Below are 27,878 nucleotides of genomic sequence, written 5' to 3' on the forward strand. Positions count from 1 at the left end.
TGAGTAGCTGGGACTCCAGTCATGTGCCACCATGCCCGGCTAATTTTTGTATTTTAGTAGAGATGAGGTTTCACTATGTTGGCCAGGCTAGTCACGAACTTCTGACCTCAAGTGATCCACCCGCCTTGGCCTCCCAAAGTGCTGGGATTACAGACATGAGCCACTCTGCCTGGCCTAATTCCAGAGAAAGGTTCTTACATGTATTATGCTATATAGTCCCATAGTATGGGACTATTACTGTGTAGTAATTTTCAGTTCTGCTGAAAGCTCTGTAGGCGTTACTACGTAGTAGGCACAGAGTATTTGTTTAATGAGTGATTCCCTATTAAAGGGTCATAAATTTGAAAGGTAAAAGTTAGGAACAATTCCTTTTTAGAGTTGTACAGATTAAAGGAAGTGAATTTTTTTTTTTTTTTGGAGACAGAGTTTCGCTCTTTCTGCCCAGGCTATAGTGCAATGGCGCGATCTCGGCTCACCACAACCTCCGCCTCCTGAGTTAAAGCGATTCTCCTGCCTCGGCCTCCCAAGTAGCTGGGATTACAGGCATGCACCACCATGCCTGGCTAATTCTGCATTTTTTTAGTAGAGACAGGCTTTCTCCATGTTGGCCAGGCTGGTCTCAAACTCCCAGCCTCAGGTGATATGCCCACCTCAGCCTCCCAAAGTGTTGGGATTACAGGTGTGAGCCACCATGCCTGACCAAACATATTTTTTTTTAACTGAGGAAATTAGATTCATTGTCCAAAGCTTAAAAGGAAGGTTTTCTACTTTGAGTTTTTATTAACTCTGATACTTTACTATGATAGTACTTCCAGCCTCTGAGACATGAGAAATAGCATGAGATTGTGATCATCAAAATGACCTTACCAGAAATCACCACCAGGTTGGTGATAAACAGTACATCTACATAGACAGTTGGACTTTATGTTGATTCTTTCAAGATTAAAGATGAAGATGCCTGAACTTGAAGCAAGTCTTTTATCAATACTGTACATAAAGCAAAATACGCTGTATGATACTGTAATGGTGGATACATGTCATTACGCATTTGTCCGTAGAATGTACAACACCAAGAGTGAACCCTAAGATTAAAAAGTAAACAACAACAGTAGGCTGGGTGCAGTGGCTCATGCCTGTAATCCCAGCACTTTGAGAGGCTGAGGTGGGCAGATCACCTGAGGTCAGGAGTTTGAGACCAGCGTGGCCAACATTGTGAAACCCCATCTCTACTAAAAATAAAAAAAGTTAGCCAGGTGTGGTGGTGGGTGCCTATAATCCCAGCTATTTGGGAGACCGAGGCAAGAGAATCACTTGAACCTGGGAAGCGGAGGTTGCAGTGAGCTGAGATCATGCCACTGCATTCCAGCTTGGGAGACAGAGTGAGACCCTGTCTCAAAAAAAAAAAACAAAAACAAAAACAAATCAAAGCCTGTACATAAAGTATGTACTGTTGTCTGCATGCCATTTGTCAGTTTTATAGATTAACCATGGTTGGTTTTTAAATGTAGTCCAGTATGTCCTTGGTACCTTTGAGTTCTTGGGCTTTTTCCTTTGCTGTTTGACTAGTAAGCAAAATGTAATCAAACTAATTAGCATATTACATAATAGTCCGCATAGTTCCATTGCCAAATATTACAGAGAACTCCTCACTTTTTATAATTGGAGGCTATCTGGTATAACCCTGAAGTCTTGAACTTTCCTTACAAATCTCTTAATATCTTTTGTTCTCTATCTGTGAAGTTAGCTAACATCAGAATTCCTGCATTATAATTCCTCCCATAACATGTCTGTCTCACCTGAAGAAAACTGAATTTTCACTCTTGCATGTCCAATTTGTAAATAATTCACCAAGAATAACAATTCAAAATAACAAATGTTACTTCATAAACTTATTTTAAAAACACTTGGACATTCATCTCCCATTTGGATGTAGTGATTTTGACATAATCACTTTGGTTTTCGTAAGTAAATGTAAGTAGGCTGTACGTATTTAACTTTGGGGCATAATAACTTTTGGGTCCTTACAGTTTCAGCATTGAGCTAGTTTACAAAGCAGAACTAACATTTGAAGACAGCTTCATTCTTTGTCAACATAAAAATTGTTTTTGTCAAAGTAACTGTATGTAGGAAGTATATAATCTCTTTTTTCTTAAAAAAAATGAGCTCCAAATAGCCATTTTGTAATGCTTCATGTATAGAGGTTTCTGTGAAATCAGTTCTTCGAAATGTTCAAAGTGTAAAAAGCTGTGAAACACCCATTAAGTGGGTGTTTGGAATGAAAGGGGAATGGAAAGATATGAGATAAAAATGTTATCTAAAATAATGCATAGTCATGGCTGCTGCTTTGCTAAGCAACACTGTCTGTTGGTGGCCATATACATGAAGACTTGTTTCAAATTCTTGAGTATAGTCTTACCTGAAGGAAAACAAGGCAAGTAAACTTTGCAAGTACTTAATTTAAAACAAACAAACAAAAAAAACTTTAAGAAAGCATTACACCCTTCTTGTTGAAAGGTGCTATAGATTTAGTCACATATTCTGAGATGGCTGTCAAACCGTGCAGTATGTTTCTGTTTATCAGATGACGTTTTATTTGGGTTAGGGGGGATGGAGTGTCATTCACTGTGTCACCCAGGAAGGAGTGCAGTGGTGTCATCTCGACTCACTGCAACCCCCACTTCCCAGGTTCAAGCATTCTTGTGCTTCAGCCTCCTGAGTAGCTGGGATTACAGGTGCATACTACCACGCCAAGCTAATTTTTGTATTTTTAGTAGAGACAGGGTTTCACCATGTTGGCCGGGTGGATCGCAAACTCCTGGCCTCAAGTAATCTGCCCACCTCGGCCTCCCCAAAGTGCAGGGATTTACAGGTGTGAGCCACTGCGCCTGGCTGGCATTTCTCTAACACACATCTGTTAAATACTTCCTTCAAGAACAATATCTTTGTCATAGGGCATGCTACTTTTTTTTTTTTTTTTTTTTTTTTGCAATGGAGTCTTGCTCTGTCACCCAGTCTGGAGTGCAGTGGCATGATCTTGGCTCACTGCAAGCTCTGCCTTCCAGGTTCACGCCATTCTCCTGCCTCAGCCTCCCGAGTAGCTGGGACTGCAGGCGCCCGCCACCACGCCTGGCTAATTTTTGTAGTTTTAGTAGAGATGGGGTTTCACCGTGTTAGCCAGCATGGTCTTGATCTCCTGACCTCATGATCCACCCGCCTTGGCCTCCCAAAGTGCTGGGATTACAGGCGTGAGCCACCGCGCCCAGCCTGGGTATGCTACATTTTTTAAAAACAAGTTTATTTATCAAGGATGGCATTCAGATACCCTGGTAATTACAAAACTGCAATTATAAAATACAAAATATTGAACTTAAACAGTTTCTCTGAGTTAAATCCAATAAATAAATCAGAGAATTTATTTTCTTAAATAATATTGAAAAGATTCCTGGGGCCAGGCCTGGTGGCTCACACCTGCAATCCCAGCACTTTGGGAGGTCGACCCAGGTAGATTGCCTAAGGTCAGGAGTTTGAGACCAGCCTGGCCAACGTGGTGAAACCTGTCTCTACTAAAAATACAAAAATTAGCCAGGTGTGGTGGTGCACATCGGTAATCCCAGCTACTTGTGTGGCTGAGGCAGAAGAATCACTTGAACCGCGGAGGCAGATGTTGCAGTGAGTCGAGATTACTCCATTGCACTCCAGCCTGGGCAACAAAAGCAAAACTCCATCCCCGCACTGCCTCGCCCGCCCCCCACAAAAAAAGAAAAAAGATTCCTTTTTGCTATATATCGCCCTCTTTTTGGTGGTTAAGGTGGTGGTTGGATTATTTTGGTGTTTTCTATTAATACATAGTTTACAAAAGTAAACAAATTTTCATGCTTTTATTCTTGTCTTATAAGTAATTTAAATTTTATCAGATTCAGATCACAGAGTTGACTTCATGTATAACTTTTCTTGCTTTCTAATGTCTAGATTGGAGGCTGAAATGAGGATTTGTTGTCTGTTTAAAGCAGAAGGACCTTGGTGGGAGCACAGGGAAAACTCAGCTTGATAAAGATACCAATTTATTTTCGTTTATCACATTGCCTGCTCTAACTTGTCCCCTTAAAATATTTATAACCTTTGTTACAGTGTGATCAGTCTAATCTAGTCTAAGGTTTATTCAGTTGAGGTTGATCTGTTGAGGAGTGTGTGTACATATATACATATATGTATATGCATATGACATTTGAATATGCTTTTTTGACTGTCTGGTCTCAATGAAGATGTGCTATATTTAACACCAATAGACTATTATTAGCATCAGAAACCTGGAACATTGCTAATTTTCCAGTATTGATTAGATACATCTCAGTTCTCCCAGATTGGACATATGGTAAAGATAAATGACAAGTATTTTAAGGTTAACAACCCTCCCCTACTTAAGAAAAAAAAAAAAGTGCAGGAAAAAAAGTAGAGGAAAACAGTAGACAGTGTAACATAGTTACTGATTCTTGGAAAGCTAAAGTCTATTGTGTAGCACCTGAACATTATAACACTTTAGAAAATAAAGATATTTGAAGGGTGTAAGAATGTATTAGCAAGGCTTTGACTGGGAGAGGTGGCTCATGCCTGCCTGGCCTGTAGTCCCAACACTTTGGGAGCCGGAGTAGGCAGATCACGAAGTCAGGAGATCGAGACCATCCTGGCTAACACGGTGAAACCCCATCTCTACTAAAAATACAAAAAATTAGCTGAGTGTATGGTGGCATGCGCCTGTAGTCCCAGGTACTCGGGAGGCTGAGGCAGGAGAATCGCTTGAACCCAGGAGGTGGAGGTTGCAGTGAGCTGAAATTGTGCCACTACACTCCAGCCTGGGCAAAAGAGCGAGACTCCATCTCAAAAAAAAAAAAAAAAAAATGTATTAGCAAGGCTTTCAGTTACCCTAAAAACTAAATATAGGTACAACATAGCTATTTAGAAATAATTATGTATCACATGTAGGTACTTCTAGATATACTTATGAAGAGTATTTTTAGTTAACGTATCTGACTGTAACAACAAAATAGTCATTCAGTTTTAAAATCATGTGCCCAAAAATGCCTTTTGCTGTGGTTACCTTGGAGACTTTGGAGTTCTGCCATGTGATTTCCTTAAATCCCTGGAATTTTTGATTGCTGAGAGTTCAGGAGGAGTTGCCCACTTGTTAGTGTGCAGGGAAATGTGTTTTTCTCACTTCTAGTTGAGGTCATTCTATTTTTTTGTTTTTAATCATAGTATGTGTTCTATTAGTTATTAATGTATTATTTCTTCTTTACAGTCAAAATTCACAACTTATTTCTTTGAATGTTATCTCTGATCCTAAATGGGATGAAAATTGCCCTAGATTTAGGAGTTTAGAAAGTTTACTAGGTTGTGGGGAAGATGGGTTTATTTTTCATAAACTTGGACTAGAATGTTGATGATTATAAGGACTGGGACATTTCCTAAAGGTCAAAATATTTTAAGGTGAAAGTATGTATTCTTTCCTTTTGCTTAATGAAAGAAAAAGTGGTAGTATGGGCTTGCTTTCTATTATGAGCTTTAATTTGTAATTTGATGAAGATTTTTGTTAACTTGCTATAGGTAGTTAAGTAAGGAAACAGTGGTGCCAGAATTTGTCCCTGATTCAGTATAGTTCTGTGCGGGTCTTGAGTAGATGAATTTAAATGCTACTTTATTAATAAGGGTTCTATAGTCAACCTTTATAATACTAAGAACCTCCAACCTTCTTCCCAGCTTTATTTTTCTACATGCTTCCCATCATCTGACTTACGTGTTTTACTTGTTTACTAGAATGTAAGCTACGTAAAAGTAGAGTTTTTAAAATTTCTTCTGTTCCTTGCTTTATTCTCAGTGGCTATTATCATTTATCTTTTTTCCTTGTTTTCTATACAAAGTCTCTTATCAGCCACTAACTTACTCGTTTCTGTACAGGGCTATAATTCAAACCTTTGCTCATTCCATTTTTCTTGTAGAAAAAGTTCTTCCCAAACTTATCAATACTGTGTTCATCCTTAATGCCTCTTTGGAATTCTCTCATTCTCCTGACTATTGCTGAACACAGTCTCTTCTTCTAAATGCCGAGGAAGCACTCATTTGACACTTTGCTGAGATGTTTACCTAAACTACATTTTAAACTTTTTAATATCTACTACTGCTTTTACTGTGGAAAGGGGTGGGTATGAAAGTGTTACAATATGGGATATGAGAGTCCCTTTACTATTGGGAAATCTAATCAGATAAATTTCTTGAGGCTAGAATGGAAAGAAAAAACTTTAGAAGTTAAGTGAAGGGACTGTTAATTAACTGTTTAATAACTGTAACAACAGTTATGACCAGAGCAGCATAATAGATAAAAGACAATCTCCACTAAGAATCTTCACTAGGTAGAAGTATGGCTTGTAGCTTTTTAAAAAAAAAAAATGCTGCTAATAATCTCAGGTTGTATTACAGTCTCATTATTGTACAAATGGATGAGAATATCTCTGTATTTGCCCAGGATCAAGAGGCTAGGTGACCTCTTACTCAATGTGTCATTCTTTGCTATATGTATTAGTATATAATAAAAGGAAATACTTCCTTTACCATAAATGTTAAATTAGCCGAGCCTGGTGGCGGGCGCCTGTAGTCCCAGCTACTCGGGAGGCTGAGCAGGAGAATGGCATGAACCCAGGAGGTGGAGCTTGCAGTGAGCCGAGATTGTGCCACTGCACTCCAGCCTGGGCGACAGAGCGAGACTCTGTCACACACACACACAAAAAAAAGGCATCTTTTAATTTTTTAATTCATCCCTCTTGTTTTTACAGATGAGCAATTAAAACACAGAAAGTTTAGTTTGTCTCACAACCACTAGAGACAATGCCAGTTGGTGACAAATCCAGCTTGTCATCAAGTGTTAGGCTGTGTTTCCCACCTACTTAGAACAACATTCTTTGTTTTTCTAAAGATTGAATGAATAATACTACAGAATCACTTGGCTTTTTACTTTTTATATTAAGGGGTAGAATTCCAGAGACCATTATAGCAAAATGATACATATCTGTGAATTGGTTAAAAAATTGTTTCTTTTAAACATAACACTATTTCAAAATTTGTTACCTAAGCTCAAAGTTTCTAAAGGATTAGTCTTATGTTAATTTTAAGATAAATCCAAAAAACCCCCAAATCTTAAACCTTAATGCCAAATAAATTTTAAAAACAGAATCATTGAAAGAACAAGAATTACAAAACTATCAAGCCAATAGTATATTTTAAGTGACTTTATGACTTTACGATACATTCTGTTTCTAATGTTCCAAGCCTGATGTTTCATGTAACATTCTGAGTTCATATGTATCTGGTTTCTTTCTTATTTTATAGCATTATTCAGTCTTTTATTATTTATTTTTTGCATTTGTTTAGTGAATTAAGAATCTCCTTCATACCACTTGGGAACTCACATATGTGTCTGGATTATGGCACTGCCAGCTAGACTGGTACTGGGTAAATAGGAAAATTAAAAATTCTACACATGATACTATACCATCTCTCCTCTCTATACCTGAGGGTATAAACAAAAAGAGCAAAAAACTTTCAGAGTCCAAAATAATTCTCACCAGCACTTTAAGGAAAGGCCTACTTTTTCTGATGAACTATTATATTTGTACTGTTGCCTAAGTTGTTGGTATCTACTTAAGATAAAAATTATAAAAATTAAGAAGGCTATCCTCTACCCTAAAAAGGATTGGTAGGCTGCTTGAATGAAATGATAATAAAACACCAGTTGTTTAAATTGGGCTCCTATACATTGGAAATATCACACTTTGTTTTAAAAAGAAATATTATCCAGTTGTGGAGGGAAGAGGATGAAAAGCATTTTGAGTATGTCTTTGTAACGAAAATTTACTTGTATTCACTAATGGCTTTGTTCCTTTATTGTAATACAGTAATATTTTATTTTCCAAAACAAAAAGTTGTAATGGTGTTCTGTACCTTAAATGTCAAAAAAAATTAAGTAGTCTCAATGTGTTGTAAATAAAAATGAAATAAATGATCAATCTGTGCATTAGATTGTGTTTAATCAAATGGTAGAGTAAAACTACACATACCAGATGACAGCATAGCTTTAAAAATGTGGCTTGAAATAAAGTCCTTTAAAAATGGTTGTGTATACCCTGTCTACAAAGGAGGTATTATGATACATTTGTATTTATCTTCATTCTAGATAAAATGATGGTTTGCAGGGGGAGAAAACGGAGAAAAAATTGTGAATGTCTACTGTTTTTTTTGTTTGTTTGTTTGTTTGTTTTTTTTTTGGTAAAACAGTCTTGCTCTGTCACCCAGGCTGCAGTGCAGTGGTGTGATCTCGGCTCACTACAACCTCCGCCTCCCGGGTTCAAGCAATTCTCCTGCCTCGGCCTCCCAAGTATCCCAAGTAGCTGGGATTACAGGCACCTGCCACCACACTTGGCTAATTTTTTGTATTTTTAGTAGAGACAGGGTTTCACCATGTTGGCCAAGCTGGTCTGGAACTCCTGATCTCAGGTGATCCACCAGCCTCAGCCTCCCAAAGTGCTGGGATTACAGGCATGAGCCACCACACCTGGCCGTGAATGTCTGCTCTTATTACCTTGACTCAGTACTGTCATTGAGAGTATTTATTTATTTATTTTATTGTTACTGAAATTAGTTTTTTGTTTTTATATGCCATTTTCTTCAAGATGAAAAGTATGGATAACTTACAGGTAAACTTTTTTTTTTTTTTTTTTTTTAGACAGAGTCTCACTCTGACACCAAGGCTGAAGTGAAGTGGCACCATGTCAGCTCACTGCAGCCTCTGTCTCCTGGGTTCAAGCAATTCTCCTGCCTCAGCCTCCCAAGTAGCTGGGATTACAGGCACCCACTACCACGCCTGGCTAGTTTTTATGCTTTTAGTAGAGATGAGGTTTCACCATGTTGACCAGGCTGGTCTTGAACTGCTGACCTCAGGTGATCCACCTGCCTCTGCCTCCCAGAGTGCTGGGATTACAGGCATAAGCCATCGCTCCCAGCCCAGGTAAACTTTTGTTGTTGTTGTTTGTTACATTTGATGTCTGTCTTATTTTTAGTTTAAAAATAAAGTTTTTTATTTTTAAATAAAAAGATTGCAAAATATAACTCAGTAAGTTAATCACCAGTGATAACCAGAGTTATTTGATACTTTTTTAAGTTATTTTTTATAATTTAGAAATATAGGGTAAATAGGCAAAATTTAAACAAAAATGGTAATTTCATATAAAAAGTATCTGAGATTTTAAAAACTTTGTATCAAAATTATAGTTTTGATTTATTATTTTATAATATTATACATGTCTTGTGACATTAAAGTTTAATTGTACAAGTAATCCTGAATCCATGCTCATGGGAAGAAAGAAACTTCAGTCAATATTAAAATACTGAAATATGTCTAGAGTTAAAGGTGAAAGTCATTCTGTACAGTTCTACAAAATTCTATTTCTCTCCAGAGCTACTGCTAATAGTTTAGTGTTTAATCTTGCACACCTTTTGCATGCATAAACCTTTACAACAATTTGTTTTACTTTTTTAAAAATATAAATGGGGCTCTATTTTACAGTATGTCAATATATTAAATTTTTTCATTGTTACAATTTTTTAATGGTTCTCTTAATGATGGATAATTGTTTTCAGGTGGGTTTTTTTTTTTTTTTGCTATGATTAAAAAATTTTACAGCAAATACCATTGAACTACATCTCTGGATATTACTATTGATTATATGGTCAGTGCACTTGTCTTGGTGGCTTTATGAATATTTTAAATAATGTATTCAAGTCTATTGATCTTTTTCCTTATCATCTGTGTTTTGTGGATTTTGATATTTCCAAACTATTTATATTCATTTCTACAGAGATATTTTCATTTTCATTTTTTAAACTGTCACTTGTAAAACACTTTCTTTTTATAGAACCTTATGAGTGACAGCAAAATGTATTAGTATGTAATACATTATGATGGAGTGTAATGATCACAAGGATCAGTGATAGTTTTGATCAGTTTCAGAGTTGTAAAATAAATGAAATATATTCTGGAAAAGTTGTGGGCTTTTTGTGTTATTTGTGGAATCACTAAAGGTAGTCCGTCAGTATTAACAAATTTGTTTTGACAGATAAGATGCGAGACACTGAATTATAACAGGCCCTAGAAACATTGCCTGTTTTCCTGAATCCTTTAGACAGGATTGTTTCCCCAGTTAACAGAGATTTCTCTAACCTTGATTTACAGTAGCTACTGCTGGTAGGAATTGCTCTCCACTCCACTTTTGCTGCCATCCAGTGTTAGATTACCCAACAGATACACTAAGTGCTTAGCAAAGCAGAGCCCAAAAAGTAATATGAATTTTTACCTTACACAGAATTTTACAATTAAAAAATATAAAAGGTGTTTCTCTGTGTATGTATATATGTGTACAGTATAGTGTTGCATGCTATACATAGGGTAAGGTATCAGAATGCCTTAACTTTTTCCGTGTTTGGCACCTCTGATTTGGCTCTGTGGCCATTTATTCCACCTTTCTACCTTGAAATTCCACAACTTGGGCTTTTGAAATTACCTGGTATGGTGCCATGCACGTGTATTCTCAGCTACTCCAGAGGATGAGGTGGGAGGATCACTTGAGTCCGAGAGTTTTAGATTGAGATGACCTGTGATCACGCTACTGCACTCCAGTCTGGGCAACAGAGCGAGACCTCATCTCTAAAAAAAATTTGGGCTTGAAACGGACTGATTTTGTCCTACCACTAGTAATCACTTTTGGAAGTAGCTTACAATTCCTGTTTCTTTCCTCTTATGGGGGGAAATACCCTTATGGGAGGTATTATGAAGCCAATATCTAATAGACTCTGTCATCATTAGCTCACTTCCACTCTCTGCCATCTCTCTGTACCCGATGAGTATAGTTTTGAAAAATTATAATTTTGCTACCACTGCACCTCTCCTTGTTAGTAGGGGAGATTTATGTAAGAGAAGAATCTTTTATTTCTAGACAAGGTAATATCTCATTGGGAAGAAACAGCCAAGGGAGAAGAAATGTTTTTTTCTTCTTTGAAAGGACAAGAACTTTTATAGCTCAGCATATTTGAACAAGTTTGACAGTAATTCAGCTACATTATATTTTAACTAGATTTCTGAGTTCACTTGGTAACTTAACCACCACGTATATACCTATTTATAACTTGAAATTTGCCTTTAAAGTCATGAAAGCACAAAGCACTGTGGTGCTTGTAACACTCTTCCATATTATTATAGGTAACTAAATGACCATGGAATCTGGAGCCGAGAACCAGCAGAGTGGAGATGCAGCTGTAACAGAAGCTGAAAACCAACAAATGACAGTTCAAGCCCAGCCACAGATTGCCACATTAGCCCAGGTATAAAATACGTGGAGAGATTCCAGTTTGTGACTCTTCCTAGAGGAATACGTTTCCAAGAGAATTCAGTTGTTATTACATAGATATACATAGAATGAGCAAGAGATAATTCTTACAATATCAAAATTCCTATTTACTTAGTATTAGCGTATGTTTAGAAATGATAGTATTCAGTAACAACAGTAAAATGTATTATTAAACAATAATACAGTATTTTTAGTGAAATGACCCAGAAATAATTACATTTTAAACTTATGGGTAAATTAATTGGTGCTCTTAGATAAGGAAGGAAAACCTTGGCTCTGTATGACAACTGCTTTTTTTTTTTTTGTATGACACAGATTTATTTTTCAGCAGTGCGGATGCAGATAATATGAAAGCCTAAGTTTATATACCTAAACTAAAAATTAGGATAAGCAAATAAATTGACATGTAAGGAAATTTTAAGGATGATAGTAGTTTTCTTGTTTCCTGTATATTTTAAATATAATTCCTGATACTTTCATTTCATCTTTGTCTTTAACATCCTATCTTTAAGAATATTTTCTCTCATTCTTATGTGTTTGTTTGCATGTATTTTCCTCAGATATTTTATTAACAGCTGTTTACATAGATAGGAATGAGAAAGGTGGTTAACTTAAAAAACAAATAGCAAATACAGACCTGCTAGGTAATAGTGTGATACCGCCTCTTTCAGATGAAGGTTCCCAGGAGAATATAATCCTAACAGAAACTCTGATATATGTAGCTTCAGTTTCTCCAAGAGTTTAAAAGTTCCTAGAGAAGTCACCTAGCAAGAATGAATAATGGGAAATAGAGGGCTCATCACACTTGGTGTCTGGCTGAGATAGTGTGAGCCAGATACTAGATTTCCAGCAAGAATATAGTCAGAAGGAGTGAGCTGTTCTGTGTTTTCTCATAAGACCACCAGGGTTTACCTCCAGCCTTCAGGAATAAGACAAAGCTAGATACATTTAATGTACTCATACGAGGCAGGCTGCAGGACTTAAGGGGAGAGAGCCAGGACTTCCATCAATACAGGGGCAACACATAAGAATCTGGGCTCATCTGTACATTTTGCCCTCTAGAAAGAAGAAGACACAATGCTAGGCTGGGCACCGTGGCTCACGCCTGTAATCCCAGCACTTTAGGAGGCTGAGGTGGGCAGATCACGTGAGGTCAGGAGTTTAAGACCAGCCTGGCCAACATGGTGAAACCCCATCTCTACTAAAAATACAAAAAACCAGGCGTGGTAGCACACGCCTGTAAATCCAGCTACCTCGGAAGGCTGAGGCGGGAGCGTTGCTTAAGCCCGGGAGGCAGAGGTTGCAGTGAACCAAGATTGCGCCACTGCATTCCAGTTGGGGTGACAGAACAAGACTCCCTCTCAACAAAAAAAAAAAGAAGAAGAAGAAGAAGATGCAATGCCAGTAGGCATCTTTATGATGATAACCCTCAACATATCTCTGGAGTCACACTATTTTGTCCACTCTGGTTGTCCCCAGAGTCAGCTGTATTGTGTCATGCTGGGAATTCCTTTCACTCTACTTCCATTTTCTCACAATTTGTGTTTTTGGTATGGTAAAGCATGTTTTCCAATGGTTTTATGAGAAAGAAGGGTTGGCTGAGTAAAGATAGCATGTTATAAAAATTGAATGTATGGGCTGGGCGTGGTGGCTCACACCTGTAATCCCAGCACTTTGGGAGGCCGAGGCAGGCGGAACATGAGGTCAGGAGATCAAGACCATCCTGGCTAACAGGGTGAAACCCCGTCTCTACTTAAAATACAAAAAATTAGCCGGGTGTAGTGGTGGACTCCTGTAGTCCTAGCTACTCAGGAGGCTGAGGCAGGAGAATGGCAGGAACCCGGGATGCAGAGCTTGCAGTGAGCCGAGACCACACCACTGCCCTCCAGCCTGGGTGACAGAGCAAGACTCCATCTCAGTCAGTCAATTGAATGTACATGTGCCTTAACATCTAGAAGATCTACAGCAAAAATATTAAAAGTGATTAGCTATGGGTGATAGGAATATAAAGGGTTATTTTTTATGTCTGTATTTTATAAATTTGTAATGAGAGGAGCCATTATATAAAATTATTAGTGTAGAAAAGGAATTATTCATTGAGTTAGCTAGGTATATTTTCCCTAGAGAAGGCTCAGGAAAGAGAACATAGTAATTGCTTCAAATATTAGAAGAGCATTTATATGGAATTGAGATGAGATACTCTGAGTAAGGTTATGGTTCTCAAACTTCAGTGTCAGGGGAAGTACGATTGGGTTCCTGTTAGATTTAACTTTACAGAGTATCCTGTGTGACTCTAATGAAGCTATTCCATGGACCACATTTTGAGAACCAAATAAGACTAAGCAAGACTTACAGTGGCCAGAGAGAAAGTGATTAATAAGGAAGGACTTTATTACTATCCAGAGATGGAAGCTCCTGGTTTTAACCTATATGCCAAAGACTCTGTTTTTATAGGGATCTTTCCCCCAGGCTTCACAGTCAAATATTTCACTGCCTGCTAAAATAAACATCTCTAGAAATTCAGATGTCAGATTAGGCTCATCATCTATTACAACTCCAGTCACCCAAAAGGCTGTCCTTACTTCTTGCATTCTCTTTTTCAATTAAGGACATAGTCTACCAATTCTCTTTCAGACATGAAATGTGGGTCATCTGCAGTTCCTCTGTCACCTCTTTTAACCATTCATAAAGCCGTTTCTGGACTGCTTCCAAATTTTCATAAAATCACTTCCCTCATTCCCATCTCTGCTACTACTAACTGCCCTACTTTTGGCCTTCATCATCTTTCCTTAACTACTGCATGGGCTTTCTTCATTGGTCTCCCCACCACCAGTTTTCCCCCCAAAATACGTATCTTTCACACTGCCACTAAAGTGATTTTTTTCTTTTTTGAGATGGAGTTTTGCTCTTGTTGCCCAGTCTGGAGTTCAATGGCGCGATCTCGGCTCACTGCAACCTCTGTCCCCCCGGTTTAAGCAGTTCTCCTGCTTCAGCCTCCCAAGTAGCTGGGATTACAGGCGCCTGCCACCACACCCGGCTAATTTTTTGTATTTTTAGTAGAGATGGGGTTTCACCATGTTGGCCAGGCTGGTCTCGGAACTCCAGACCTCAGGTGATCCACCCGCCTCAGCCTCCCAAAGTGCTGGGATTACAGGCGTGAGCCACCTCGCCTGGCCTAAAGTGATCTATCTAAAAGCAAACATCACCTTGGTATTTAGGAGTTCAAAAGCCCTTCAGTGGATTCTACAGTTCCCTCAGGATAGAATGCAATTTCTTTGATGTGACATAATACAGGCTTTTTATGACTAGCACTTCTAGGCCCACCTGCCTCCATTGTTTTCTCTCTCCCTACTTCAAACATCATACAGTAACACACTTATGTGCTCCATTGGTGCTGAGCTGCTGGTTATCCCACTCTGCCGTGTATGCTGTTTCTCTTTGCTTTTGCCACTGCTCCACTCTGCTTGAAATTCTCTGACTCTTCCCTGTAAGTAATAATAGCAACTCTAAATTTTTTCTTTTGTTTTAAATTCACATTCTTACCTGGTAGCCTCCCCTTCTCTTAGGTTGGGTAGAGGAATTCTCCTCAGTGTGTCCATTTTTCTTTTAGCAAACCTCATTACTAAACTGAATTGTATTTACTTGTGTCTCTTTTCCCCATTCCTTCACATACATACCCCCAATAATTTATTTGAGGTCAGAAACCCCTCTCTTTCTCACTTCTGTAGTTTCAGTTCTAACATTAATCCTGGAACATAGGTCCCCAGTAACTGTTTCCTGAATTAGCAAATAGAATTCCTATCCTTGAATGCGTTCAAGCATAGGAGCAATAAATAACATCTGATAGACATGTATGATCTAAGGACCCTTTTAACCTGGATATTGACTCATTAAAACTGCGTTAGTTCTAGACTTAGTAGGTCAGGTTTGCTCGTGCTTGAGAGCAGTTAGATTTTAGAATGTGACTTATTTAACATATTCTGAAGAATTTTATGTTTCTTCAAGGATAGTATATCTGTTGACCTTGGGTGAACACTTAATCTCGTTGAGCAGTTATTTTTGCTCTTAAAATGGAGATCCTTATCACCGAGTCTTCATTTTCTTCAAATAGCGAAATCAGAAATTGGAAATGAAAGCAGATGGGAAAATGTAAAGTGCCATACAAATAAAGTGATACCTCATGTTCTGAGAGTCTGTATTATATATTTGGTATAACATTGAAATAGCTTTTTTTTTTTTTTGTCACTTGGGAACAGCTGAAAAGGGTAGGGGTATAGTTTTTGGTGTTTTTTATAGTGTTTTTTTGTTAAAGAATATTAAATTTAGTCATTACTTTCATATCGGGGAAATACATATCTAGCAAAAAGGTCACGTTTTTGCTTCTAAAATGTTATTTCTTATTGAACATGAGTACTGCCAAAGAGTGTCTGGGATGATAATTCTTTTCTGTGTTCAACACCATAGGTATCTATGCCAGCAGCTCATGCAACATCTTCTGCTCCAACTGTAACTCTAGTACAGCTGCCCAATGGGCAGACAGTTCAAGTCCATGGAGTCATTCAGGCGGCCCAGCCATCAGTTATTCAGTCTCCACAAGTCCAAACAGTTCAGGTATGTGTATAAAAAGTTCTGCATTTATTTTAATAACTATCGTATATAGCCATATCTCTCTCCTTTCACTAGTTATGAAAATAAGGACACATCTAGTTCAGAGTTTATTTTATTCACAGTATAGGAATATGCTGCATCTATATAGTCACCTTATGTGTAGGAACATATATACAGAAGAACAAACAAAAGAAAATGACTAATTTCTTAAGCTGCGGAAGAAAAATGATTGGGGAAAATAATGAAGTACATGAGATAAAGTGGAAATGTTTGGGAGAAACTGTAGGACTGAGGTACCTCAGTTAAGAAAAATTGAGATGCAAAAATAGTAATGAATTTTCTGAATCTACAATTGGAGAAAAATAAACCCTTGATCAAAAATTAATACCCTTACCTAAGATATTATTTGAACTTAGAAATTACATAAAGCATTTGTAAAATCAACTGTGCTTAGGGTTTTCAGTTACAGTGTATAACTTTTAAATAATATATTCAGAGGGTACATCTTGAGGGTCAGGGATTATACTATGCATGTTATCTTATTCTTTGGAGAGATCTTTCCTTTGGGTTTGATCCACAGGTAATAAAGGCACTGTAGACCTTTGAAGGTGACTACTCTGTTTAACTGTAGGGAACCGAGAGCAGTATAGATCATTGCAATTGAGCTTATTGAAAAAAAAGACTTGAACGTTCATTCAAGTAGGCCATAACCCCAGCCTCCCATTTCATATTTTTTGCTTCACAGTCTTCCTGTAAGGACTTAAAAAGACTTTTCTCCGGAACACAGGTGAGTCCTAGGTCCTAGATTTGGAGAGAACTATTATTAGAAAGGAAGGTGAGAAATTATTCTTTATGTCTTTGTCCTTTTCCTCTATAAACATGGAATTTCAGCACTTGAACAAAACCCTCAGAGATCTTCTGGGTCTAGGCCATACTTGTTACCTCGCCAGCCCTTAGTCTGTTGCTTAATTCTGTTTAACATTTCTCCCCTCTTCCTAATGGTAGTCCAGCATTTACTTGAACACTTTCAGAGAAAGGAAGCTCAATCTCCTGAGGTAACCTATTTACAGTTAGGAATGATTACTAAAATATTCTTCCCTGTGATGATCCAAAATGTATCTTTCTAAAACTTTCACCTAGAGATCCCAGGTAAACACAGGTTCTATTCTCGGAAACTAGATTAGCAAGTCTAATTCCTGTTCTATTGGACTGCTTCCTCTTCCCCATCCCCCGCACCCTTCCTATTTTTAAGAAAATTTCCAGACTAAACAAACTATTTTTCTTTAGCCATTTGTTAGATGGTATAACTTTGTTTCCTCTTCACCATCCTGGTTGTTTTCTTCTGGGTGAGAGCTGTTATATTTTCTTTACATACGGTAACCAGAACTGATTAATATTTGTAGAGGGGAGAAGTGCTGTCTCTGTCCTGGAAGCGTTCTATTAATGTCCTCAGTATAATTTGTCAGCCATTTTATACTATTGAGTCATTGAACTGCTATTACCCACCTCTATTTCATTCTGTCTTTGTGCTTTTGGTTCGCTTTGACACTTAAGTGGGAGTGTGGGGGAGGAGAAGTAATGTTTTTGTGTGAAATCATCAGTTGTATGAATTTCCATAAGACACTGGGAATGACATTTGTTAACAAGTAAAAGATAGTGTTGTGCATGTAAAGATCTAAGAACTTGATATTTCTGTGAAATCACAATGACTGAGCAATAGTCCTTTGCCTTAGTTTTTATTCCATTGAGTCCTACCTTACCATTGTCCATACTGTGTCACTACTAATTCCCTAGCCATATTCTCCTCTTGATAATAGTGAAAAAACTTGATTTGCTAGTGAGGAGACCTAGATTCCAGAACCAGTTTGGACATTAATAAGTCAAATGACCTTGGGCACATCTACCTTTCTCTTTTTCACTTACAGAAGATCTTTCTATAAAGAACACAAAAATTAAGTTACAGCCACAACATTTGCTAAGATTACTATTTTTGATTGTAATAGGTGTTATTGTTGATTGTATTCTTGATTTTAATATTTATTCTGGGGCAACATAATTTGGACATGGAGATTTTATGGCCATTAACTATAGAAATATTCTTTTTTTTTATTTGCTTGTATTCATCTTTAAGGAACACATTTTTCCATTAAGGTCCGTTAAGGTGAGCTGTACTTCTAATTTAAGAGTATGTATTTATAAAATAAAAGTTGGACTTTTTGAACCCTGGATTCTACAAACAGAGATATAAATATAATTTTTTTTCTTTAAAAGGCCGAAACTATGGAGTATCTATTTTAATAGTTATCTTAGCCAGTTAATGGTGATTAGTGTTAACAACTAGGAAATAGTTTCTATCAGAAGAGATGATCAAACAAGGAGAGGATCTTGTAGATGGGAGATCTCATTAATATTTTAGAATAAAGTTTCGAAAATATATGAGGTACATTTCTCTTGATGTGAGAATAGATTATTGCTTTAAATTATCTTTCATTCATAAAACAAATGTTTATTGGTGACATGCTATGTGCCAGTCACTGTTCTATTTGCTATAAAAGACAGCAATGAGCAAATAATATGAAGATCATATTTTAATGAAAAACGACAGACTATGAAAAAATAAAGTGTGTCAGGTGAGAAGTACGAGAGAGATGAATAAAGCCAGGGGAAGGGGATGGAGAATGATGTGGAGGGAAGGGTGTTCTACTTTATGTAATGTGCTCAGGGAGCACAGCACAAACCAGAAGGCAATGAAGGAGGCTAAGGCACGCAGATCCAAAGGTTTGGAAGTGAGGGTATACTTGGGATATCGAGGAATAACAGAAAGGTATGGCTGGAATAGAGTAAGCAAGGAAGGAAGTGATTGGAGATGCAGTTTACAACATAAGTGTTAAAATTTCAAATCTAAATACTTGAAAACCCTAGAAATAGAACATTCTAAATTGTTTAGAAGTCTTCCAGAGTTTCAGCAGGTGTCAAACTTGTTTGTTAAAAATACAAAATTGTAACCCCTTCCTATTAACATGCAATAAACTGACTTAGAGCCAGGGAGATGAAAATAATAAACTAGATAAATCTCATTGAAAGCTTGCATAATTGGTAGATGAAAATGATTATTTAGTAAGCACACCTCAAACGCACCTAGTTTTGTTATCTACATGAGTTTTCTTTTTCAATGCCAGCAATTGTTAAATCACGTTTCAGAAAACCCAAGCTTAGAATCTGATTTCTAAATGACTGTTATAAAGTGTTAAATGAAGTCAGACTCCGTGGCTCATGCCTGTAATCCCAGCACTTTGGGAGGCCAAGGCAATCGCATCACTTGAGCTCAAGAGTTTGAGACCAGTCTGGCCAACATGGCAAAACACTATCTCTACTAAAAATGGAAAAATTAGCCAGGGGTGGTGGTAGGCACCTATAATCCCAGCTACTCGGGAGGCTGAGGCACAAGAATCGCTTGAACCCAGGAGACGGAGGTTGCAGTGAACCAAGATCATGCTGCTGTACTCCAGCCTGAGTGACAGAGTAAGACTCTGTCTTAAAAAAAAAAACAAAAAAAAAAGTGTTAAATGATTTTTTAATGAAGCATATTAAATCATGTCATTCTCACTATCTTGAAAAACTACATTATTTATCTTTAAGAAATATATAAATTTTTAATATTTGTGCTTATCCTATCTCTTTAAGAACTCTTGTTTTATAATACAAATACTTAAAATTTAGAAATAAGAAAAATGTATGCCTATGTAAAATTTTTCTTATTTATAAGAGATACATGCACATCAAAAGAGTTTGAAGATCATTGATCTAGACTTTCAGTAAGCTTCCTGATCCAATGAGTAAAACATTGTATCTAAGGCCAGGCGCAGTGGCCTGTAATCCCAGCCCAGGCAGGACGATTGCTTGAAGCCAGGGGTTCAAGACCAGCCTGGGCAACATAGCAAGAACCTGTCTCTACAAAAAAAGTAAAAATTAGCTGGGAGTGGTAGTGCATGCCTGCTATCCCGGCTACTCAGGAGGTCGAGTCCTGAGCCCGTGAGTTTGAGGCTGTAGTGAGCTGTGATCGCACCACTGTACTCCAGCCTGGATGAGTGAGTGAGATCCTTAAAAAAAAATTTTAATTAAAAAAAAAAAAAAAAAAAAAACTATATCCAAACCATGAGTGTCAACTCTACCAAGGGAGAGTACTTAAGTTTCCAGAGGACCATGTATAGTTTTAGTAAACATCGAATATTACCATTGTTTTGATTGGTTCTAGTTACTTTATAGTTTATTTTAAGATTTCAAATAATCAAAACAGAGTCCTCCACCTTTCCAATATAAACAGGTAGTATGTGTTTAAATAAACCAAAGTTGAGAAATACAGACCTAAAACTTTATATCTACAAGTGGTAGTTTAGCTTTTTGAAAATTTCTTGACTTACAAGTAGCCAAAATTAAAGACCTATTGAAAAAATTCAGAAAGAAGTTAATAAGTGATAGGAGATGAGACCAAAAGGAAAGGGTTCCATCATTGGAAGGTGATGATATGTGATGTTTATAATTGGGATATACTTTTTCATATGTATGTTTTTATTCTGTTATTTGTAAAATAGATTTTTGACATGAGTTTTATTGATCTCAGTTATGTGGGTCCAGTATGATTTTTTTTTTTAACAGCAGTTTTAGGTTCACAGCAAAATTGAGAGGAAGCTACAGAGATTACCTATGTACACCCTCCCCCAACTCCGTGGATAGCTTCCCCTATTCTTAACATCCACCCCCCCCAGACCAGTACATTTGTGTTATAATTTGATGACCCTACATTAACACATCATAATGTCCCAGAGTCCATAGTTTACATTAGACTTCATTCTTGGGTTGGTATATCCTGTGGCAGTATTTTTATTATTGATTAAGTGATAGATTAGGGACTCCATAGGAATTGGCTTCATGGCTTACTTGTCTTCGGATGGTATTCCCAAAGAGGAAGTGTTGTGTTCATTTCAGTGGTCTGAATTCTCTTTACATTTACAGAGTTACAAGCACTAAATAGTGATAAGTTAATTCCTTCTGTGTGAATTGACAAAATCTTATAGGTCAGAGAAAGGCAACCTTTTTTTTGTTTTTCCATTAAGGGCCATAGATCCAGAGTTAGAAAAAAAAAAAAAAATTAAAAGATACAGATTTAAAAACAACATTAATTTGTTTCATTTCAAAACTATCCTGTGGGTAGTTTATATGGCATGTTTTGATGTTGTTGTTTTAATGAGTTCCAACTTGGAAGGGGCCGGGGGGTGTTCCTTAATCACTATATGTCCTTAAGAGAAGGGTGTAAGGATGGGGCATGTGAGAGTCAAGCAGTGAACACAGAAAGAGCCAAAGAGGAACTAAGTGAATTCTGAGTGGAGTATTAATGAAGGAAAACAACACTTGTCACAGTACTATCCACTTTGAGTTCAGTCTTGTTATTCCTTGAATTTCTGATCCTTTGCTCGGGCCTTTTCATAGTTCCTGATCTTCTATATATGAGAAAGTTTGTGCAGAGACTCTTGTGTGGGCTAGTTACAGCAGCTACTGATTAACGTGAAACTTTTCTGTGTGCTCCTTTGGCAGTAATTACAGGATTATTACTCTGCTGAGAATCACAGACTAAATTCAGCATTACTAATCTTTTTATCTGTCATTTATGAATTCATTATATGTTGCCTGTTGATTTTTAGGTCTTTCAGACTGTACGTAGACTTTAAAGTGCTTGAATGGGGCAAATTACTTCATTATAAGTATGCTTTACTACAAGTTACTAGATTTACCTGGTTTCATTTTAAAATGAGCATGCATATCACAAAGCCCTGTCAAAATGAATGCCCACTTGGGAGAACCGTTAGGCTCAGACCACACATAGGGTACACTTGGAATTTCTCAAGAACCTCTGAATATGTTTCCTTACTGCCATTGCCATACGTTTTGACATGGAGCTAACCTACATCGACCCTTTTGTCTTGGTTAAGTGTAATTCTTAATCTGACAGCATAATGTGTCCCTAGTTCAGGAAAGAGCATAAGGTTTCTGCTGATTAGAGAAACGTGGGCAGTGTAAATTTGACAATCAAGCAACTTAGGTAAGTGAACTCTTCTAGTCTAGAAAAGGTGTGAAAATGCCACTGGTTGCTGCTTCTGACAAACCTGGTTTGAGACTAGAACAGTCTGGTTTGAGACTGGAACCACCAGGATTTTGATGCTGGTAAGGATCTCTAAAATGGAGGTACTAAATATTGACAGTGGCTCCACTACTTCCTAGCTTTGTGACTCGGGTGAGTTACTACTTTGTATCTTAGTTCTTCCATCTATGGAATGCATATAATAGTATAGTACCATCTGGTGCCTACATTACTATGAGTATTAAGTAATATAGTATATGTAAATGCATTCACATAACACCTGGCACATAGTCATCTGTAAATTCTAGTTTCTATCATTAATATGCCATGTAAAATTTTTATTCACTTTATTACTTTTCAGTCTAGGGATTCTTCTCAGAAATGCATAGTTCTTTACCTTGAATTTTTACTTAAACGTGATTATAGAATGCTAACTTTGAAACATGTTAGGAGTTTTTCCTAACTTGCTAGGAACAACTGTCAGGGATGTGATGATGGATCGCCAGTCTTACTGTATAACTGTAAATATATTCATAAGTGTTTATAAAGTTAAAGAATAATATTTGTATAGTCACTATATAGACTTAGTACCAAATATTTAGCCATCCATTTTATCCCTTATATCAGAAACCTTATTTTAGTTGGTAGTTTTGTTCCAACAGATGTAAGAAAAAACTGATAAGTAATACTGATGCATTCAGGATTGATTACATGGAGTCCTGAAAAAAAATTAAACTGTAGCTATTTTAGGTTCTCTAACTTCATCTTAGTTTATAGGGTAAGTAAAGGGAAGGGGAGAGTGGTATGGTTGTCTCCCATAAGAACTGATTTTTTTCTACTGAAGCATGTATAAAGTTTATATATGACTTTTTGTATTTGACTGTTTAACAAAAATTTTATAGGAACTAAATTTGATTATCAAGATAAAGTTTTTATTTATTTTCAGATTTCAACTATTGCAGAAAGTGAAGATTCACAGGAGTCAGTGGATAGTGTAACTGATTCCCAAAAGCGAAGGGAAATTCTTTCAAGGAGGCCTTCTTACAGGTATGGATTTTAATAGTTAGAATCTAAGATGTGGAGAAAGTCTTAGGTAGTTGCAGATAAAGAGATGTCAGAAGACCAGTTAGTTGCTCAGGTCAGTTCTTTATAGATTACTTTTCTTCATCTTGAGTTATTTGTCTCAAATAAAGTGAAGCTTATCCTACAGAATAAGAAGAGCACTTGTTACTCTCACCAGTCCTGATTTTTTTTTTTTTTCTGTTTCTGTAGACTGTGCTGGCTGTCTTTCTGTTGAAAAATGTGGAATACATTTGATAAGGTTATAGCATTTTTTAGTTATAAGCCAACTCTGAGGCTCCGTTATTTATCTGCTTAATAACACATTGCAAACCATTTTTTATGCCATGGTGTTTAACAGATAGCTATTAATTTGATAATTGTCTCAGGAAGATGCTTTACTAACATCCCCTAATTTTAGGGGTAGTTTACTGTAATTTTTGTGTTCAGTTATTGATGTTGCCTAGTCCATGCCTTGCCTCCAAGGTGAACCAAAACCGTTTTTTAGTGTAAAAATTAGCTCCACATTAAGTATCTCAGGAAGGACAGTTCCATAAATCTTGACACGTTTACTTGAGCGTTTAAGAAACTTCAGACTCATAATTATCTTCCTTCTTGTTAGTGTAAATTATTTTTATTTTTATATATTTCTGTTTTTCAAAGGGGTAGTTTTTTCCCCCGCTTGGCTATTAAACTAACCCCTTTCTCTGTCCTTACAATTAAATTAAGAATCCTAAGTGACTAACAATAAATTGATTTTGAGGTCTAAGAAATCTTATATTACCAGTATATGTTATATGTATTTATATTCATAATTTATTTTAAGTACAGCTAGTGTTAGATTTTAACTTTGAAATGTATCTCATGTTAGTATATAACACATTTGATCCTGAAGCAAATCCAACCAAATACTACTAGTAAAGTAATTACCCAGGTAAATATAAAAGCCAGGATTATTATAGTTTTGGTTTGTAACTCCTTTTTTCCTATGTGATTTGAAAGACAAAGGCATAAAACAGTAACTATAAATTTATGTGAATAAGCACATGATATAGGAAGATGTCATTTTTTATAATAGCATAAAGGGACAGAGTTTATAACTATTTTGTTACAAATTTAAGATATCAAAAATTACTTGGGTTAGGGTTTTTAGGGGTTTTTTTCCCCGCCTTTCAGTGTGATTATGTTGTTCACTTGAAATATGGTATGGTTCTTTTGTTTTTGGGTTCCATTTTAGAGTTTCTCCACTCATCCTTGTTGCTTTTTTTTCCCTAGTAAGTGAAACATATAACACTGTACCAAAAGTCAGAATTGCACAAAAAAGTATACTCAGTAGTGCCTCCCCATTCCTTCTGTCATTTTCATTTCTTTCCTACCCATCCCCAGTAAATAGCTAAAATCATTACTCTCTGGTTTATCCATCCTGATTTTTTCTCTTGAACAAATGAGCAGGTACATGTATATTTTCTTATTTCCCTTTTTTCCTTACACAAAAGATATGCTATATCCATTATTTGGATGTACCATAGTTTATTCAACCACTCGCCTATATATAGGCATATAGAGTGTTTCCAGTATTTATTTTCCTTTTTATTTTTTATTTTTTCTATTTTAGACTTTGGATATATATCTCCACTATTCTGCAGTTACAAACAGTGCTAATGGAAATAATCTTAAGCGAGTTTATTTTCATATTGTTGGAATTGGGGTGAATTCCTGGAAATGGGATTGAGGCATGAACACCTATATTTCCTTAAATATCACCAATTCCTTATATCGGGGTTGTGCCAGTTTCATACTCCCAGCAGCAATGTATGAGAGTGTGGGGGTTTTTTTGTAGCTTTGCTAACAGATATTGTTAAACTTTTTTGTTTCGCAATCTGAGAAGTGAGAATTTAAAAATCAGGTTTTGATCTTTTTTCCCCTTAATTGATTGTTGACTTTTTACTTTCCGACTGTGTGTGTGTGTTCTTTGAGATGCAAAAGATTTTTTTTAATGTAGTCAGTCTTATTATTACCCTTAATTGCACCCTTCCTTATGTTGATATTAAAGAGAATCCATCTTTTTTTTTTTTTTGTACTTATTTGGGTTCATTTTGACGTCTAGATCAATCCCTGACCCATGAAGAGTTTATTCATGTAATTTATATATTTTAAACTTCTGCTGGCTGGGTGCAGTGTCTCACACCTGTAATCCCAGCACTTTGGGAGGCCAAGGCAGAGGCGAGCAGATCACCTGAGGTCAGGAGTTCAAGACCAGCCTGGCCAACATGGTGAAACCCCGTATCTACTAAAAATACCAAAAAAATTAGCCAGGCGTGGTAGCAGGCACCTGTAATCCTAGCTACTCGGGAGGCTGTTGTGGGAGAATTGCTTGAACCCGGGAGGTGGGGGTTGCAGTGAGCCAAAATCGTGCCACTGCACTCCAGTCTGGGCAACAGAGCAAGGCTCTGTCTCAAAAAAAAAAAAAAAAAAAAAAAAAAAAAAAAAAAAAAAAAACCTTCTGTCCTAAGCACTACCAGCTTTCCGTCAGTTTTCTCATCTTTAACTATTATTTGTATTTATCCAGTAAATTTTACTTATATTTTTAATTATTCTAGTTTTCTAATTTTGTAGGAAAATTTTGAATGACTTATCTTCTGATGCACCAGGAGTGCCAAGGATTGAAGAAGAGAAGTCGGAAGAGGAGACCTCAGCACCTGCCATCACCACTGTAACGGTGCCAACTCCAATTTACCAAACTAGCAGTGGACAGTATAGTGAGTAATAGACAATTTCTGTTTCAAAAAGTGAGGAGAAAAGCTAATAGCTGCATTCTCTTCAGAGAAACCGTATAAGTGCCAAGTCTTCTCAGTTTTGCTGCCATTATTATATTTTCTTTACTCTTCACTATGCAAAGTTCTGTAATGGTAGTATTTTCTTTTCTTCAGAGAGTTCTAGTTAGGATTAGTCAAGTATATAAGCCTTTTAGATGTCCTTTTGTTTCTGTGCAGATGCATGAAAAGTCTGAAGTTTTTGAACCACTAATTGAGACCCTAGGTTTTAGTCCTCATATGTGTTGAAAAAACATGAGTTTTTTAGATTTAAAAAAATCATTCCTTGAATATATCTCTGTATTCATTTTAATAGTTTGTCTTGCCTTCTGAAAATAGCATTTTAATATCTTTGTATTTTAGAATGTTTCAAGTGGGGATGAGCATGGCTTGGTTGAGTCAGCACATTCAATTACTCCTTTTCATATGAAAAGATAGTAATATACTTTTTGGCCCGCATAAAGCAACGATTGCTCTTACAAAATTACAAAGTTTTCATTTCTATGATGTCTCTGTCTGGCACTTAGGTCTGTCTTCTTATCTTTAACCAAAATCTATTATAAGGTCCTTTTGAATTTTATTTTGTTTGATCAAAAGCATTTGTGTGAATGGTACTTTTTTCTCTTTTTACCTTTTTTTTTTTTTTTGCCTCTCAAAGTGCTTTATTCATTCAGTGATTTTTTTCATTTGGATTTGTTTATTAAACCCAGTGCTGCCCATTTATATCCTTTCCCCCACCCATCTTAGTTGCAAATTAAATGTACACATTGAAACTTCTTTACTGAGTTTGTTTCCTAATGCCCTGAGGGAATCTGTATCAGAAATATGCGTAAAAGCTTGAGGCTGGGCACAGTGGCTTACGCCTGTATTCCCAGCACTTTGGGAAGCCACAGTAGAAGGATCACTTGAGCCCTCCAGGAGTTGAAGACCCCATCCCTATTTATAAAAATAATCTAAAAATTAAGAAATATGCATGAAAGTTTGACCCCCATGTTATTTTTTAGTTCCAGTTCAACCTTGGTTTGCATAACTCTAATTTGCATTCCCAACTGTATTAAAGACAAGTTCTCAAGTAGCAAACTTTTTAACTCTGCAAGCTGAACCTTTTGAGACTAAGTAGAGGGAAGGCATTTTTGACTAAGCTTTTATCCACTATGCTCAATTAGCTTAGTCATCTTTTTTCTTCTTAAGATCTTTGTGGAAGATATAAAGTACAACTCTGTACCTACAACTCTATATGTGTGTGTGATTTTCAGTTGATAGCCTCATACCAGATGCTTTCAGTTATTCAGGATGTGTATTCAAAGACATTGATACATGATCTTTATTTTTCCCCTACTTCAGCATACCTGAGGGATACAACATACTCCCATCAGTAACAGATTCACTATTACAGAGATTCTCACTGGAACTAGGAAGCATGCTCTTTAGGAAAGAGGCCTATCAGAATCTGAAAAGGGGAAATGAACGTTAGAGAAGTGCCACCGCCCCCACAGATGTTTAATTTGGTACACTCCTCTCCTCCAGCAGCTGAAAATTGCTAGTTTTAAGAGATTAAGCCAGGCGCGGTGGCTCTCGCCTGTAATCCCAGCACTTTGGGAGGCCAAAGCGGTGGATCATGAGGTCAGGAGTTCAAGACCAGCCTGCCCAACATGGTGAAACCCTGTCTCCACTAAAAATACAAAAATTAGCCAGGCGTGGTTGCGCATGCCTGTAATCCCAGCTACTCAGGAGGCTGACACAGAAGAATTGCTTGAACCCGGGAGGCAGAGGTTGCAGTGAGCTGAGATCGTGCCACTGCACTCTAGCCTGGGT

General features: G+C 36.9%; 1 protein-coding gene across 10 annotated transcripts in view; it reads left to right on the plus strand.

Annotated features, from left to right (window-relative positions):
• Window positions 1-27,878, plus strand: part of CREB1 (cAMP responsive element binding protein 1) — a 79,167-nt gene that overhangs the window by 15,610 nt on the left and 35,679 nt on the right. For 5 of the 10 annotated variants that reach the window (XR_004176628.1, XM_009182895.4, XM_021923912.2 and 2 more), the window contains exons 2-6: window positions 11,300-11,421; window positions 15,912-16,058; window positions 16,801-16,842; window positions 23,138-23,238; window positions 25,867-26,009. Coding sequence is in view for 5 of the 10 variants with exons in the window: in XM_021923912.2 (XP_021779604.1) it covers window positions 11,308-11,421; window positions 15,912-16,058; window positions 16,801-16,842; window positions 23,138-23,238; window positions 25,867-26,009 (547 nt within the window). In the remaining 5 variants the exon portion in view is untranslated. The remainder of the gene's footprint in view (window positions 1-11,299; window positions 11,422-15,911; window positions 16,059-16,800; window positions 16,843-23,137; window positions 23,239-25,866; window positions 26,010-27,878) is intronic. The other 5 variants (XR_002516253.2, XR_004176629.1, XR_004176630.1 and 2 more) reach the window with 1 other exon arrangement.

Source organism: Papio anubis, chromosome 10 (assembly GCF_008728515.1).
Source record: "Papio anubis isolate 15944 chromosome 10, Panubis1.0, whole genome shotgun sequence".
Taxonomy (NCBI): domain Eukaryota; kingdom Metazoa; phylum Chordata; class Mammalia; order Primates; family Cercopithecidae; genus Papio; species Papio anubis.